Consider the following 15,355-nt stretch of genomic DNA (forward strand, 5'->3'; position numbering starts at 1 on the left):
TTAGTTCCTCTTTAAAGGTTTTGTAAAACTCTGCTGTATACCCATCCGGTCCTGGGCTTTTCTTAGTTGGTAATCTTTTGATGGTTTCTTCTATTTCCTCTATTGTTATTGGTCTGTTTAGGTTGTCTATATCCTCCTGACTCAATCTGGGCAGGTCATAAGACTTAAGGAATTTATCTATGCCTTCACTATCTTCTATTTTATTGGAGTATAAGGATTCAAAATAATTTCTGATTATCTTCTGTATTTCTGAAGTGTCTGTTGTGATATTACCTTTTTCATCCCGTATGTTAGTAATTTGAGTTCTCTCTCTTCTTCTCTTCGTTAGCATGGCTAAGGGTCTGTCAATTTTATTTATTTTTTCAAAGAACCAACTTTTAGTCCTGTCAATTTTTTCAATTGTTTCTTTTGTTTCAATTTCATTTATTTCAGCTCTGATTTTAATTATTTCTTGCCTTCTACTTCTTTTGCTGTTGTTTTGCTCTTCTTTTTCTAGGATTTTGAGATGAAGTATGAGATCATTTATTTGTTGGTTTTTTCTTTTTTTGAGGAATGAACTCCAAGCAATGAATTTTCCTCTTAGAACTGCTTTCAATGTGTCCCATAGATTCTGATATGTTGTGTCTGTGTTTTCATTTAACTCTAGGAATTTTTTAATTTCCTCCTTGATGTCTTCTAAAACCCATTGATCATTCAGCAACCTATTGTTCATTCTCCAAGTGATGCTTGATTTTTCCTTCATTCTTTTATCGTTGATTTTCAGTTTTATTCCATTATGATCAGATAAGATGCATGGTATTATCTCTACCCCTTTATATTGTCTAAGAGTTGCCCTGTGACATAATATATGGTCTATTTTTGAGAAGGTTCCATGTGCTGCTGAGAAAAAAGTGTAACTACTTGATTTGGGGTGGTATAGTCTATATATGTCAATTAAGTCTAGGTTGTTAATTGTGTTATTGAGTTCTATAGTTTCTTTATTTAACTTTTGTTTGTAAGATCTGTCCAGTGGTGAGAGAGGTGTGTTGAAGTCTCCCATGATTATTGTATGGTGGTCTATTAGACTCTTGAACTTGAGGAGAGTTTGCTTGATAAACACAGCTGCACCATTATTTGGGGCATATATATTTATGATTGTTATGTCTTGTTGGTGTATGGTTCCCTTGAGCAGTATGAAGTGTCCTTCTTTATCCCTTTTGATTAACTTTGGTTTGAAATCTATTTTATTAGATATGAGTATGGACACTCCTGCTTGTTTCCGCATTCCATATGAGTGGTATGATTTTTCCCAACCTTTCACCTTCAGTCTATGAATATCTTTTTCTATCAGATGCGTCTCGTCTCCTGTAGGCAGCATATTGTTGGGTCTTCTTTTGTGATCCATTCTACTAGCCTGTGTCTCTTAATTGGTGAATTTAAGCCATTAACATTTAGGGTTATTATTGAGATATGATTTGTTCTTCTAGCCATATTTGTTTATTGATGTTTCTAAACCTGATTTGTTATCCTCTTTGACTATTTTTCCCCCTTTACTGTCCTATCTCCCATTGTTGGTTTTCAGTGTTATTTTCCATTTCCTCTTCCTGTAATGTTTTGCCAAGGATTTTTTGAAGAGATGGTTTTCTAGCTGCGAATTCTTTTAACTTTTGTTTATCATGGAAGGTTTTAATTTCATCTTCTATCCTGAAGCTTAATTTCGCCGGATACACGATTCTTGGTTGGAACCCATTTTCTTTCAGTGTTTGAAATATGTTATTCCAGGATCTTCTAGCTTTCAGGGTCTGTGTTGAGAGATCAGCTGTTATCCTGATTGGTTTGCCCCTAAATGTAATCTGCTTTCTTTCTCTTGCAGCTTTTAAAATTCTCTCCTTATTCTGTATGTTGGACATCTTCATTATAATGTGTCTAGGTGTGGATCTCTTATGATTTTGCACATTCGGCGTCCTGTAGGCTTCTAGGATTTGTGATTCTGTCTCATTCTTCAAGTCTGGGAAGTTTTCTTGTATAATCTCACTGAATAGTCTGTTTATTCCTTTAGTTTGGAGCTCTGTGCCTTCCTGTATCCCAATGACTCTTAAATTTGGTCTTTTGATATTGTCCCATAATTCTTGGATGTTCTGCTCATGGTTTCTTAGCAGACTTGCTGAGCTGTCTATGTTCTTTTCCAGTTGAAATACTTTGTCTTCATTGTCTGATGTTCTCTCTTCTAAGTGATCTAATCTGCTGTTAGTATTCTCAATTGAGTTTTTAAGTTGGTTTAATGATTCCTGCATTTCCAGGATTTCAATTTGTTTGTTTTTTATTACCTCTATCTCCCTGTGAAATTGATCTTTTACTTCCTGGATTTGTTTGTCAATGTGATCTTTCATTGTCTGATTTTGCTGTCTCATGTCTTCCTTGAGACTCCAGATCATCTGAAGCATATATATCCTGTACTCTTTATCTGACATTCCGTCTGTTGCAGCTATTACCTCTTCTAAAGTTGAGTTGACCTGCATTGCTTGTGGACCTTTCTTTCCTTGTCTTTTCATACTGCTCGCGTTTCTTCCTGCTTGGTGCAACTGTTGTGTTTTTGAAATTTACCTCCTATTTATTTATATTGCTCTTGTATAGTTGGGAAGTCTCCCTTGCAGGGCGGGTAGTGGCTGTGCTCCTCCCCTAATTAGGGTGGTCTGTCTACCACGCTAATTGGTCGCAGGTCTGCCCCCACTGCAGGCACTGGTGGCTGTTCTGCTCTGACCCCACTCCAATTGTGGTAACGTAACTACCACACCCTGGGGTCGTTGGTCCTGATCTGGATGTGGGTGGCAGCTCTGCTGTGCCCCCACTCCAATTGGTGTGACGTGTCTACCACGCTGGCAGACCTCTAGGCCTGTGGGTCGCAGTTCTGCACAGCCCCCACTCCCAATGGGGGTACCTGACTACCTCTCCAACGGGTCGCTGAGCCCCCTCCGGACCCGGGCGGCGACCCTGCTCCACCCCCACTCCAACCAGTGTGACGTGACTGCTTCAGTGTTACATGTCCACCACGTTGGCAAGCTACCTGGCCTGTCTTGCCAGTGGGTCGCTGGTCCTATTCTAAGCGTGGGCGGCTTCTCTCTTCAACACCAGCTGCATTTGGGGTTTCATGGTACCACGCCGGCGGGTCACTTGGCCTGCTCTGGGCGCAGGTGGAAGCTCCACTCTGCCCCCACAGCACCCAGCAGGACCCTGGCCGAGAAGCAGTCACCGCCGGTTCCCTAGCCTTGGGCCAAAGCAGCTTAGGTAGCAAGAACCCCGCCTTTCCGATCCGGATACACTCTCTCCGCTGGGAGCTGGCCCCAGCGAGCGACCCCCGGGGTTCCCCAGCCCCAGGCCAAAACTGTCTCGGGAGTCAGAACCCAGTCACCCCAAGCTCAGCGCACGCTCCACTCGGAGCTCGCCTTCACAGGCAGTCTCCGCAGATTCCTCAGACCTGGGCCCGGTTAGCCCCGGGAACCCAAGTCCCGGGAACCCAAGTCCCGCTGCTCAGTGCCCGGCGCACGCCTTGCCAGGCACGAGCCTTCAAGAGTATTCTCCACAGGATCCCTAGTCCCGATCCTGAGCAAGAAATCTGTCTGCTAGACGAAGGCAAATACCAGCCTGAATTCACCTGTTCCGTAGCTGAATGAGCTGAGATCAGCAGAACAATGGGATGATTACATCATCTCTCCAAGATGGAGGCCGCCGTCCTCCGTGGTCAGACCGGTGACTGGAACCGCCGCTTCTCTCCTCTGTCTCAAGCCGGAACTCCGCACCAAGCGCTGCCGATGTATCACTGGCAGGGGCCCCCCGAATCCGTATCGCTGTTCTCCCTCTCCTCGCTGTTCTCCCGCTCCGGCTCCCTGCCGATCCCCAGCGCGCGCCGCAGACCGTAATTTTATTTCTATATATATACACACACACACATATATATACAGAAAGTTTGGGGTTTTTTTGCAAATAAGTGTGTCTATATTTGAGTGCATATGTAAATGCATGTTAACACATAAACATCTATATGTACATATATTTCTAACTAAATAGACACAGACAAGTATTAGTAATAATTATTGATAGGAAATAAGAATATAAGTGATTCTAATTTTATGTCCTTTCGTGAATCTACATTTTCTAAAATTTTTACAACAAACACATATTAACATAGGAGTAAGAAAACATGAAAAAAAATGCACTTTTACACTTTAAAAGAGGTATGCTTTCCTTAAGGCAGCAGAAATCCCTTTTTCACATGAAATCTTATGTGAAAACCCAACTCACAGAAGCTATAGAATGTGTGAAGCAAGGGTGGCAGGCCTAGAGTCCTGTTCACTTGGTGGATGTCCTTGAAGACCCACTTTGGAGGGTCAGGGCTAGAGGATTCTGTACCATGCACACTGCCACCCTCTCTAGGAGTAAAGTGCTTTTAGTGAGCCCTGACCATGTAAGCGAGGCCCGTGACTTCTGCCTGGTACGTAATAACTCATAAACTAACAGCCCATTCCATTTTAATTCACTGCATTCCATATTATATATTAATTTATTGAGCATTAAAATTTTTCCCCCAGATTTTAACTTTGCATCACATTAGTTTACCTATGGACTAGAACTAAAAGATTTTATCATTAAAATTGGGAGGAACTCGGAGGATTATACTTGATACCACCAGCCTCAGATTTCCTAGAAGGTCAGTATGAGAAATGACCACAGGAAGAATGAATCTCCATCTTCTCTAAAAGTAGCATTAAATACATTTTTCCATTCTGATGTTCAAAGTTCCTTACATAAGGATGCATGTGATAAATTCTCCTAAAATTTTAGTACTGGAAAAAAACGTTTGCTATTTTTATAAATAAGTGTGATTTCCTTTTATAATGCTGTTTTATTCCTATATATCTCCTCATGTTTCCCTTTTGACTTTGTCTTCCAGAAAGCTCAGAATCATGTTTATTGCCAAGTTATAGAAACAAACAGCTGCCCTATCTTGCAGAAAAACTCTCTCAGAACACTTTCGTATTTATCCTCAACTAAACGGTCCCATGATATGCATGGCTCATGTTATGTGATTTTGAGATAGATCATTTTCACACACAGAAATGCACTGTATGACTCTTAGGCAATAGTGTGTGTGTGTGTGTGTGTGAGAGAGAGAGAGAGAGTATGTGCATTCATTAAACTTCAACAGCAGACTAAAAGACATTCAGTGGTTTAAACATACTTCTTTACCTTTCAGGAAGGTCCAATGTTTAATTCTTATTGTCAACTTTAATTAGATCATTTTACAACAAGTACTAAACAGGGCACAGAATATGGGGGCAGGCCCTCAAGTTTTTGAAATGACAATGATATCAATAGTTTATCTATGTTATTTCACTTAAGGGACATGATTATTCTCTTGGTGTTGTTGTTTTTTCTGAGATGCATAATAACATGGCAATGTACTAACACAGTAGAATTTGCACTAAAAATAATTTGGGTACAAGGACCTAATAGGGGCAGAATCTTGATCATTGGAATTGGCAGGCAGCTTTCTGTTCTAGCACCAGCACTGTTGAGGCTCTGCAGTAAGTTGGGTCAGTTGATGAGAGAAGAAGGCTGTCACTGCTAAAACAATTTGCCACAGAATTCACAAGAGAGCCCAAACCAGCCAGAATCAAGCACACCAGTCAGGCTCCCAGGACTCTATCTTCCCACTCTTGGAGGTCTGCATAATAATCCACAGGTGAGCTTCCATCAAAGTAGTTATGCTTGGTATTCAAGTGTCCAGAATCTGGACTTCCATTTCCTAAATTTAAACCCTAGTTTACCACTCAATGTTGACTGAGTAAAATGGGGATAGTGTCTTATTTTGAGTCTTTCTGTAAATTAATGAGATCGTCAGTTAAAGGCAGCCAGCCAGAGCCTGGCTCATGGTCCATCTTCAATTTAGGTCAATTTTTATTGTTATTTGTTATTTAGACTTAAAGCATCACCTACTAAAATGCAAGTACCCAGCGAAGCATGTCTCGTTATTGGTTAATACTTTAGCAGAGATTCTCACCATGTGACTGTCAGTTAAGATGCAGAAGGCAGCAAAGGATTCAGGTTTGAAACCTAGGAGAAGCAGGGAATCAACCTTTAGGAGAGAAATAGCTCTGACATTTGCTCAGAGACTCAGTGATTCTTCTACATGGAAAAGCACCCAATCACTGCAGCTACTCAAGCATAAACCCTCACAGTCACAGAAAGGCGACCTAATTGTGGAAGCCAGATCACAGGATCCACGGCCCTCAGGTCTTGGGACTGCCCCTCTATCAGCTGCCCCACGTCAGAGGACTCCCTACATGGACTTTCTGTGCTAAGAGACATACAAGTGCAAAGCTGCCACGTTGAATCTGTGTTTTCTGACTTGCCAAGCGCACAGGCAGAGATCGCAAACACTGGTGTGTGGGAGATGGCCATTCCTGGGGAGGCTGTCTACACTGGATCCTGTGCTGACGGCAGGTGGAAAGTCAAGGTCTTTCTCTATGGAACAATTATGTGTGTACCCTTTCCCACTAAGTGCAGACTTCCATTTGTAAAGTCATCCATCACCCCTATAAATCAGTCGTCTCAACACCCTCTCCCATCCAGCAAGGAGAGAAGAGCATTTTGGAGACATTCTATGAAGCTATTATGTATAAAATGGATGGATTATTATTATGATTTCTCCCCAGGGTACCAAGGAGAGGCTGATTCTGAACAAATCATTCACATTCACTCCTTGAGAGAGACTTCATTTCACTTCCTGCTGGGTCAGGGAGGAGTACACACCTAGACACGTGCATTCACACACACACACACACACACACACACACACACACACACACACACAGCTCCCTGTGCAGCATGAAGTACTGACCTGTTAGGCCGGCAGCCTCGGCAGACAGGAAGGCACTCCAGGACAGGAGGAAGAACAGGCCCGTTTCCAGCATTGGGAACTCACACAGTTTGGTAAATTTGGTCAAGTGATAAAATGTGTTAAGGGAAACACCAACTGGTTTGACAGCTACATCACCGTACTGACTGAGAAAAGCTGATCTGGTAATGATATTTCAGAGTGAAAGACTGATTTTCAGTGCCAATCTCAGTGGGCCCTTCTCGAAGACCAGAGCAAATTCCATGCTTTGCTGGGGGCTGAACATGCCCATGAAAATAATTCAAACCTGTGTTCAGACAGCGGGGGTGTCTAGGAAGAGTATAAACCCAGCAGATTGTGGGTGCAAAACCTCTGGAAGTTGGCCTCAGGCCATGCGTGGGGTGTGCCCTTAGGAGAGCTGTGGCAGGTACCCAGGAGCCCAGGAGAGTATGGCTAGAAGGAGATCCCCAGGGAGCAGCCTGGCCTTCCACTGTCCTGTGTGGGCTGGCAATAAACACAGTGCCCGTTCCCACAGTGTGGAGAGTGGCATGAGGTGAAGTTGCTAAAAATGTTTTGAATGGTTTAGAAAGCACAGAGTGCCAGGAGGCAGGATGACCTCGGTGGCCTCGGAAACTGACTCCACATGGGTTTGTATTCACCATATCTACATTTCTTGACCCCTCTGGGCTTCTGATGTCCTTTCAAAAAGTGGAGGTAATACTACAGTCTACCTCATTGGCATGTATACCAATTAGTACATGTTAAAAACTCAGAAAAGCACCCTGAAACAAAAGTGATATTAATTTTTTTTATGTTAGTGATATAAATTTTTTTTTTTAAAAATCTTCACCGAAAATAGAAGTAGCAAGACCCCCAAAGCAACTCTATGGAGTGAAAAAGGGCTGCCCTTAGGCCTCTTTCAAAACCCCTTTTGTGGCTTGGAGGAGGGAAGCCTTTGTTTCTAGAGGAATTCCTCAGAATTCCTCTTCTGATTTGTCTTAAAGAGGAAGCTCTTAAAAAAGAAATAAGTAAATATAAATATATTCATAAATATATAATCTAAATTATATATATAAAAAAGAGGAGGCTCAGTCCAAGCTTAAGTAACAGGATCTCAAAGGGCTACAGGGCCTTCTTTTTACTTAATCACCTCTAGAAAGTGGCTGGGTTCTGAGTTAACCCCAAGGTGCAGAGCCTGGAGCTACAAGCCGAGGACACTCTGCCTTAGTCAGGAAGGGAGATGAGGGGATGCAGGTGGATCTGCCTCCCTCAGGCCTGTTGGCCCTGCAAGTCCTAGCTGTGCAGCCTTAGCCAAGTTGTTTAACCTAAATTATGCTCCTTCAGCTGTAAACTTGAGATAATAACAGCACCTGCCTTTGGGCATCCTTGCAAAATCTGAGATAATCCATGCAAGATGCTCAGGGCAACTTCTGGCACATGGTACACCTCTCAATGAACATTAGATGATATTATTAGTGTCATGTTCATTGTTACTAGTGCATGACCCTCCTTGACTTCCTCATGCCTCAGTTTCCTCTTGTGCAAAGTGAGGATGATAATAACCTGTCCTACAAGGTTGATCCAAATGAGGCTGTGCATGGCCAGACACTTCCTGTAACCATTATTATTGCTCTGTTCTAAACCACGTGTGATCTTCAACATAACTCCAGCTAGTGATTAAGACGCAACAGGAAGAAGTGACTGGGAGTGTGCATTTTCATTCTGGGCTCACCTATTGATGACATGGCTTTGGCCCATAGCTTATCCTTTCTAAGCTGTTGGTGCCCAATAAATATAAGCACTGTTGATATGGTGGTGTGCAGGTTAGTTGAGGATGGCACTTCATCGTGAACAAGCGGTAGAAGGCCCGACATACCACAGCACTAGGTAGGATCACTTTTGCTGTTGGAAACCAGTTCTGACTTATTTTATTTCTGTCAGGGGAGGTGTCATTCTCCAGGACCAAGCTTTGGGGTAGACTTCGAGTCTTCCCTTCTTCATCTCTTGTGAACAACCTATCACAGGTCCCAGAGAGTCTCCTTTCTAAACATTGGGTTCCATTCTGATGCTTCTTCACAGTTCACTATGGTTTTCTCTTGGTTCGATTCCCTTTCCTTTGACCCATCCCCTGGACCAGATCTCCTCTTGTTAAAAACAAGAAAGTCCCTCTTCTGAGCAGAAACCTTCAGCAGCTAGTTGTGGACCACAGAGCGAGAGACTCAGCCTCTTAAAGAACATTCCAAGGTATTCCACAGCAGCCTCCATCCCACTTGTATGAACTCATGGTCCATTTCTCTACAGCTGGAGCCCTCTGGTCCTCTAAGGCTCATCTGCCATGTGCAGCTCCAGTCAGTCCCACCTCCACCAGGGCAAATACTGGTCTTCCCTTCCTGGGGTACTTACTGCATAGCCCTGGCTTCCATTCTACCTATCTTCGAGGCCAAGCCCAGGTCCCTCTCTGCATAAAAATACCACTTTTCAAATTATTTTTTGGAATAGTTGGCCAAGAGTCTCTTGGACTATTCCAGACACAGTTGTCTTTCTCTGAATTTTTACAGTCCCAATAGCTTGCATACAGCTTTGGCACTTTCTATCCAGTTCTCAGTGTGGAGCTTGTCTTCCCAAGCTTGCCATTCATTGTGGGCAGAGACCATATTTTATTCATCTTGACTCTTTGTAGACACCCTCATTAGAACGGAGCCTTTTAGCAGCTGTTCAGTGAATCTCAGGGCCAGTCCTCATGGAAAAAGACTCCAACAGTTTGCATTTCTTACCTTGGGCTCTGATCCCTTGTGGCCACATTCCTTTCTTCTCTTTCCTCTGGGATTTTTGGCCATCGTTTTTTGTCTTTTTGTGTCTTCTCTCTGGCCTCAAGTCCTCAGAGTTGACATTGATCCTCTGGCTTTCTTCCCCAACTCTGACTCACTTTTGCCCCATCCAGCTATTCTGGGTGAAGAGCATACTAGAACAAGGACACTCCCACCCCACCCAGGATCCTTCAGGAACTCCACCCATCCTCCCTACTCCCTAATGTCAAAGAAAGGATCCAAGGACACAGTGTCCCAGATATGGCAAATATGTCATTTCTGCATTGTTTGCAGGTTCCCTTCTATAAAGTAGTTATGGATACTTTTTAAATCCATAGTGATAGCTGGCTTGGCTTATCCTATAGGCTAGTGACGGTCACAAGCATGAAAAGGAGGCAGAGCCCAGCCAGGTTATCACTTCCAGTTCAGACTATGTTCATGATGCTGGACCTTCAGTTCTTCCTCTCGACCCTAGGATAGCCAATCCTGATGTTCTCTGCCCACTACTTTCCCTACATTGCATTTTTTAAAAGGCTGTTGATAGTCTAAGATCAGACCTGATCAAGAGTACTAGTATTGACCCTGGACAAGAAAGATCCTGGCCCCCTCTGCCATGGGTGCCAATCTGTGCCTCCTGGGGTGATCACTCAGAACCAAGATGGACTTAGCAGGCCTTTATCCAACTTGAACCATTTACTGGCCTGGAGGTTGTTCAGCCTCAGAAACATTCCACGGATACTGGGTGCTCTCAGAAGACCCCAGCTTTCCACAGACAGATAAAGGATATCAGTGCTGTGACAACAGCATATGCAGACCCCATTGCGAATGAGCCAGCGAAGATCCCCAGGAAATTCCCCACAGACTGGAAGAACGCGGCGGTGTCAAATGCATTTGGATTCTCCTTGGGACTGTAAATGGATATAGAACTGAAAAGACAAGAGGAAAGGCTAGTCAGTGACTTCCATCTTATAGCCCAGATAACTAGTTTCACAGTCCCCACCCCCTTTGGGAGAGACACTCTGTCCTATAATTTGGGTGCTGCTTGGAAGGGTTGAGGGAGAAAGGATGAAGAGGAAAAAGAGGTAGAGAAAGCAGAAAGCTTTCTCTTACCTTACAGCCCAATCCCATGGTATCCATATATTTCTGCCAGTCAGTAAACATTTTTATATTGGAAGGGTCATAAAGAATATTGTTTCTGAGCAAACTAGGCATTAAAACATGGTAGGTGTATACGGAATCTGCTGAGAAGATAGATAACTGTGAATTATTTAGTGGCCATATGTCTTCAGTGCTGTTATATATTCACAAATGTTCCTGATAAAAAGTGCACTTTTATGGCCTGTGCACAAATGGGTGATACAAATCACGGCGTGCACAAAATATTCTGCGGTGATCTTGTCATAAACCACAAAGCCTTCCTCTCTCCAGCATAACCCTTCAGAAACAGAGCCCTGGTGGCATTCAGAACATCACAATATTAACCCCCAGGGAGAGACAAAACCCTCATCTTCCCACCATAACAAATGGCAGCAGCTGCCCAAGGTCATCTTTTATACCCCAATTCTGGTGGCTGCCAACAGATTTATTTCCATAGAGAAAAATCAATCCACCAATAAGCAGTCTGTTCACTTAAATATTTTTGAGAATATTGTACTTTAAAAAAAAAACAACAACAAGGCCTCAAACCCTAGAGTGTTAATATGAATAAAGAGGTGGGCCTTCTTTGGGGATATGTGAACTCCATATTATAGCATTAAAATGAAAAGATGCATGGGAACTAGCAACTTCAGGGAGACAAAAGAAGTAATATTTATTTATTTATTTATTTATTGCAATTTTTCTTTTAACATGGGGTATTTAAAACTAATCGGCAAAAATCAAGAATTTGGCAGTGGATTCTGGAAAAGACTATGGCAGTATGGAGAGAAAATACACTAGATCCAATGACTAAGACGAAACTGGGATTTATAGAGCTGTAACTGGATCTTCTGTGCTCAGATGATTAGAACGTTTTAACTCTCTGACCCGACTTTTTCCATCTAGAGACTAGTTAAGACAGTGCAGGGGGAACAGATTCCATTTCTCCTTCTGGAAGATACATGGCATAAAGAAGGTAGTTTTAAATGTTCTTAGTTTCCCCCTCGATGTCTTTAAACCCCCAAAGTAGGCCAAACACTTCTGCTTTGATCCTGTAATTGGATAAGGAAGATGAATGTGGATCTTGAATGGAGCTCTGAAATATATGCGAGAAAAAAGGATTGCCTTTGAAGTGATTTTCTTTTTTGTAAAGTGTTATGCTTTGCAGGAAAAAAAGGAAAAGCAAACCCATATTCGGGGCCTTTGTATTTGCCAGTCCTGGGGAAAGGTGTAACCCTCCCCTGGCCATCAGGAAACCTGGTGCCCAAGGCTGTGAAGTCTGAAGTGTTGGCCTTGACTTTCAGCAGATTTCCTCATTCCAGGGAAGAAACAATGGACAAGGAAACTGCTACACTTCTTTCTTTCTTTCAAACAAAGGTTTTTGCATGGTAATGTGGCTTTGTAAATAACTGAAATTCCCAGGGCTGCTTCCAGTAGATCTGAGCCCCTGAAAGGATAAAGGCATCTCTTTACCCTTCCCCTCCATCTCCACACCCCTAGAAGGGTTTTCTCTGTCTGGCAGCTTCTGGAACATACCACCATCACATCATTTGGCCATATTCTGTACCATTATTTATCTAATGTTTTACTTTAAATCAACTCATTTACATTCAAAAGTTAGAGATTTTATTAAAGAATATGTATGCTATCATAAGTTTGATATGATAGATATATTTCTTCTTAATGAATGTAGGATAAGTAATTTGAAAAAAAAAATTCCCCAGAGTGTTCCCTAAACTCATCTCCATAACCCCACTGATTTGGAGTCTGTGCTTGGGAAGGCCATCCAACAGGGTACAGACTCTGTGTGTCCAATTGTATACCCTTCCCATGATTTTTGACTTAACTGAAGGAGAAGGCTTAACTCCCCTGAGCCATGCAAATGATCCCTTGAATTTGCCACGCATGGCTCCCCAGGACAGGTTCGCTGGGTTTCTGCTATGTTCTAGGTGATATACTAGGTACAGAGTGCTGGGGGAAGACAAGGGGGCACACAGAGAAGGGGAGCAGAATTGTATTCAACATTTTATTAACACTTGGTACATGCAAGTCGCAACCAGGCAGAAAAGCCCAAGACACCAACACATATGGCTCTAGTCCCAGTGCTGAGTGTGAGGCTGAGAGAGATACACAAAATGTAATGGGACAGAAGAGGAAAGGGGCACCGTTTTAACATAAAAGAGGTAGTTATTTGAGCAAGGTTTCAAGTGGACACACAGTGATGGGGAGAGGGTCTTCCAGGCAGTGGGAAGAAAGTGAAGAAAGGCAGGGAAGAGGGCGAGTTCGGGGCACATTCTAGGTGTAGCTGCGTGATCAGGGCTGGAGCCCGAAGTGTATACCCAGGCCTAGGTGAGGGCGGGGGTGTGGGAGGCGCCATCTTGAGCCCTTGACTCCGTGTTCAAATACATAGGAACCCACGCAGGGATATAATGCTTAGTCCTCTTACACCTACATTTAATTTGGTTCAACTCGATAACATTTCTGAGAGATTAATAGGGCCAGTATAGCAAACCCTCCCTCCCTCCTTTCTTCCTTTTTCCTTTTTATAAAATAGACTGAGGAAAAGAGAAATAAGGGTCACACAGAAACCATGTTCACAAAGTCAGTCTCTTATTTCTTCCTTTAAAAATGGCATCATTTTAGGAACCCACATGAACCCATATTGGGGTAGCTGAGTAGCACTGACTGTCAACGTAGGCATCCTGTAGCAGAGCCCAGGAGCTTGGTCTGCACGGTCCTGCACGGTCCTGCACTCAGGGATGAGTCAGCCCTGGGCCCCAGTAGGCATGAGTCAGGGCTCCTCAAGGGAACCTGCTCATGTGCTTGCTGGGCCTGGGCCTTGTTCCTCTTCATATGCTCAGGACACGGCCTGGTATCAGTCATGTGGCAGGTTATATAAAGGTTGATGGAAGGAAGGTTGATGACTGGGAAGAAGAAGGGAGAAAGGAAGTCATGCAGGAAATAAGGAGGCTAGCAAAAGGAAGCATCTCTCAAAATGAGTCACCATTCACCAGATTTTAACTGGGCATTGACTATATGTAGTCATGTTGTGGGTACTTTGGGGGTTGTCAGTGCACCAATAAAACTGACACTAGTGTTTTTTCACTTGAGCCCAAAATTTGACACCTGTTGCCTGCCTGGTCTTGGAAAGGTTACTTCATCCTATGGAGACTCAATTTCTTCCCATGTTAATGGAGATGACAGTAGTATTTATCCTCTAGAAATGTGAGGATCAGAGACACATTTAAACTCATGTACTTTGTAGATTTCAGAACCTTTCACAGAGTGATTATTTTGTTTGCTCAAAATAAATACCCAGTGAAAGTTTATTGTCACTAGATTTGTCATCCTGTTAAGGACTTTCCACAGGTCTCACAAAGACAGACAGCAGAGTTGTGGGTGCTAAACAAAACGTCTCAATTCTGACTGTGAGCAGAAGGGTAGTGTTTGGCCTCCTGGGATGAGCTTTGAGGTCGTTAGGAAGGAGCTAGTCACTTTGCACAGGGACAGAAGTGGGTGTAGGGCAAGAATGGACCGACCAGATGGGTGCCCCAGGAAAATGGCCATGGGAATGACAAAAAGTTATTTTAATTGCAGAGGAGTTGATTCAGGGCCCCAGGGAGGGAAGAAGCATCTTCAGCAGGCTAAGCAAGGGTCGTCTCCAGAGACAAGAGCAAGCCAGGTGCCTCAGCTTGAATTGTGCCTCAGTGAGTATAGTGAGGGGTATTCTGCAGGCAAATGCCCTCTGTCTTCTGGTGAGAAATGAGGTAAGGTGGGCAGGGGTCTCACGGCCCAGGAAGACTGCAGTTCTCGGGATTGCCAAGATTTTAGAAAGCTGTTCCTCTAGGCTCTTGCTCCTGGCAAGGGACATCTCTCTGGGTTCTGGTTTCTAGCAGCAACACTGGCCTCTGAATTTGGTATCAGCAGATGCAAGGGGTTAGAAACAGCATGGGGTTTGGGTAGCACATGTGGGGTTTTCCAACTTCAACCCAAGCGGAAGATGGTATTGTTCCAGCAATTTCTGCCCTTTGGACTAATCTCCTAATCCCCTGTGCCACAGGAGATGCTTGAACCAGTGGATGTTAATACTGGAGGGGGAGAAGAGAAGAAGGAATTGGATTTTCTGTCCTGTGCAGGGGGAACACTTCAAAAGCCCTGCTTAGAGCACAAGCTGGTGAAAGTAGATACAGGGTCTCCACAATTTTAGAAATGAAAGTTTGAGTCGGATGGCACTAGTATCTTTGAAAATGATATGGCCAGAAATACACAGGGGTGTTTAAATATTTAGCTCATAAATTGGAAATAAGTCCAGGTTATTGATCCAGTCTACTCAGGAACAGATTATTCAGCAAAAACTAGTTTGATAACAGTCTATGTGGTATCCATACTCAGAAATAAGCCTGTGCAGCATCTTTTATTTGAAAATGAATGATATATCCCAAATACCTTTATAGAAGCAAATTAATTAGCATCATTTTAATAAGTTAATAAGGATCATTTTTTTCCCAGTATACCACTTAAGATTACACAGGCACAA

General features: G+C 43.2%; 1 protein-coding gene across 2 annotated transcripts in view; it reads right to left on the bottom strand.

The window, feature by feature from the left end:
• Slc9a9 (solute carrier family 9 member A9) overlaps positions 1–15,355 on the bottom strand; it is a 541,578-nt gene that overhangs the window by 283,877 nt on the left and 242,346 nt on the right. The window contains exons 7-8 of one of the 2 annotated variants that reach the window (XM_078043469.1): positions 10,464–10,607; positions 6,878–6,978 (exon numbers count right to left, since the gene is read on the bottom strand). In XM_078043469.1, the coding sequence (XP_077899595.1) occupies positions 6,878–6,978; positions 10,464–10,607 (245 nt within the window). Of the gene's footprint in view, positions 1–6,877; positions 6,984–10,463; positions 10,608–15,355 lie in introns of both variants that reach the window. The other variant, XM_078043468.1, reaches the window with a different exon arrangement.

Source organism: Ictidomys tridecemlineatus, chromosome 3, assembly GCF_052094955.1.
Source record: "Ictidomys tridecemlineatus isolate mIctTri1 chromosome 3, mIctTri1.hap1, whole genome shotgun sequence".
NCBI lineage: Eukaryota > Metazoa > Chordata > Mammalia > Rodentia > Sciuridae > Ictidomys > Ictidomys tridecemlineatus.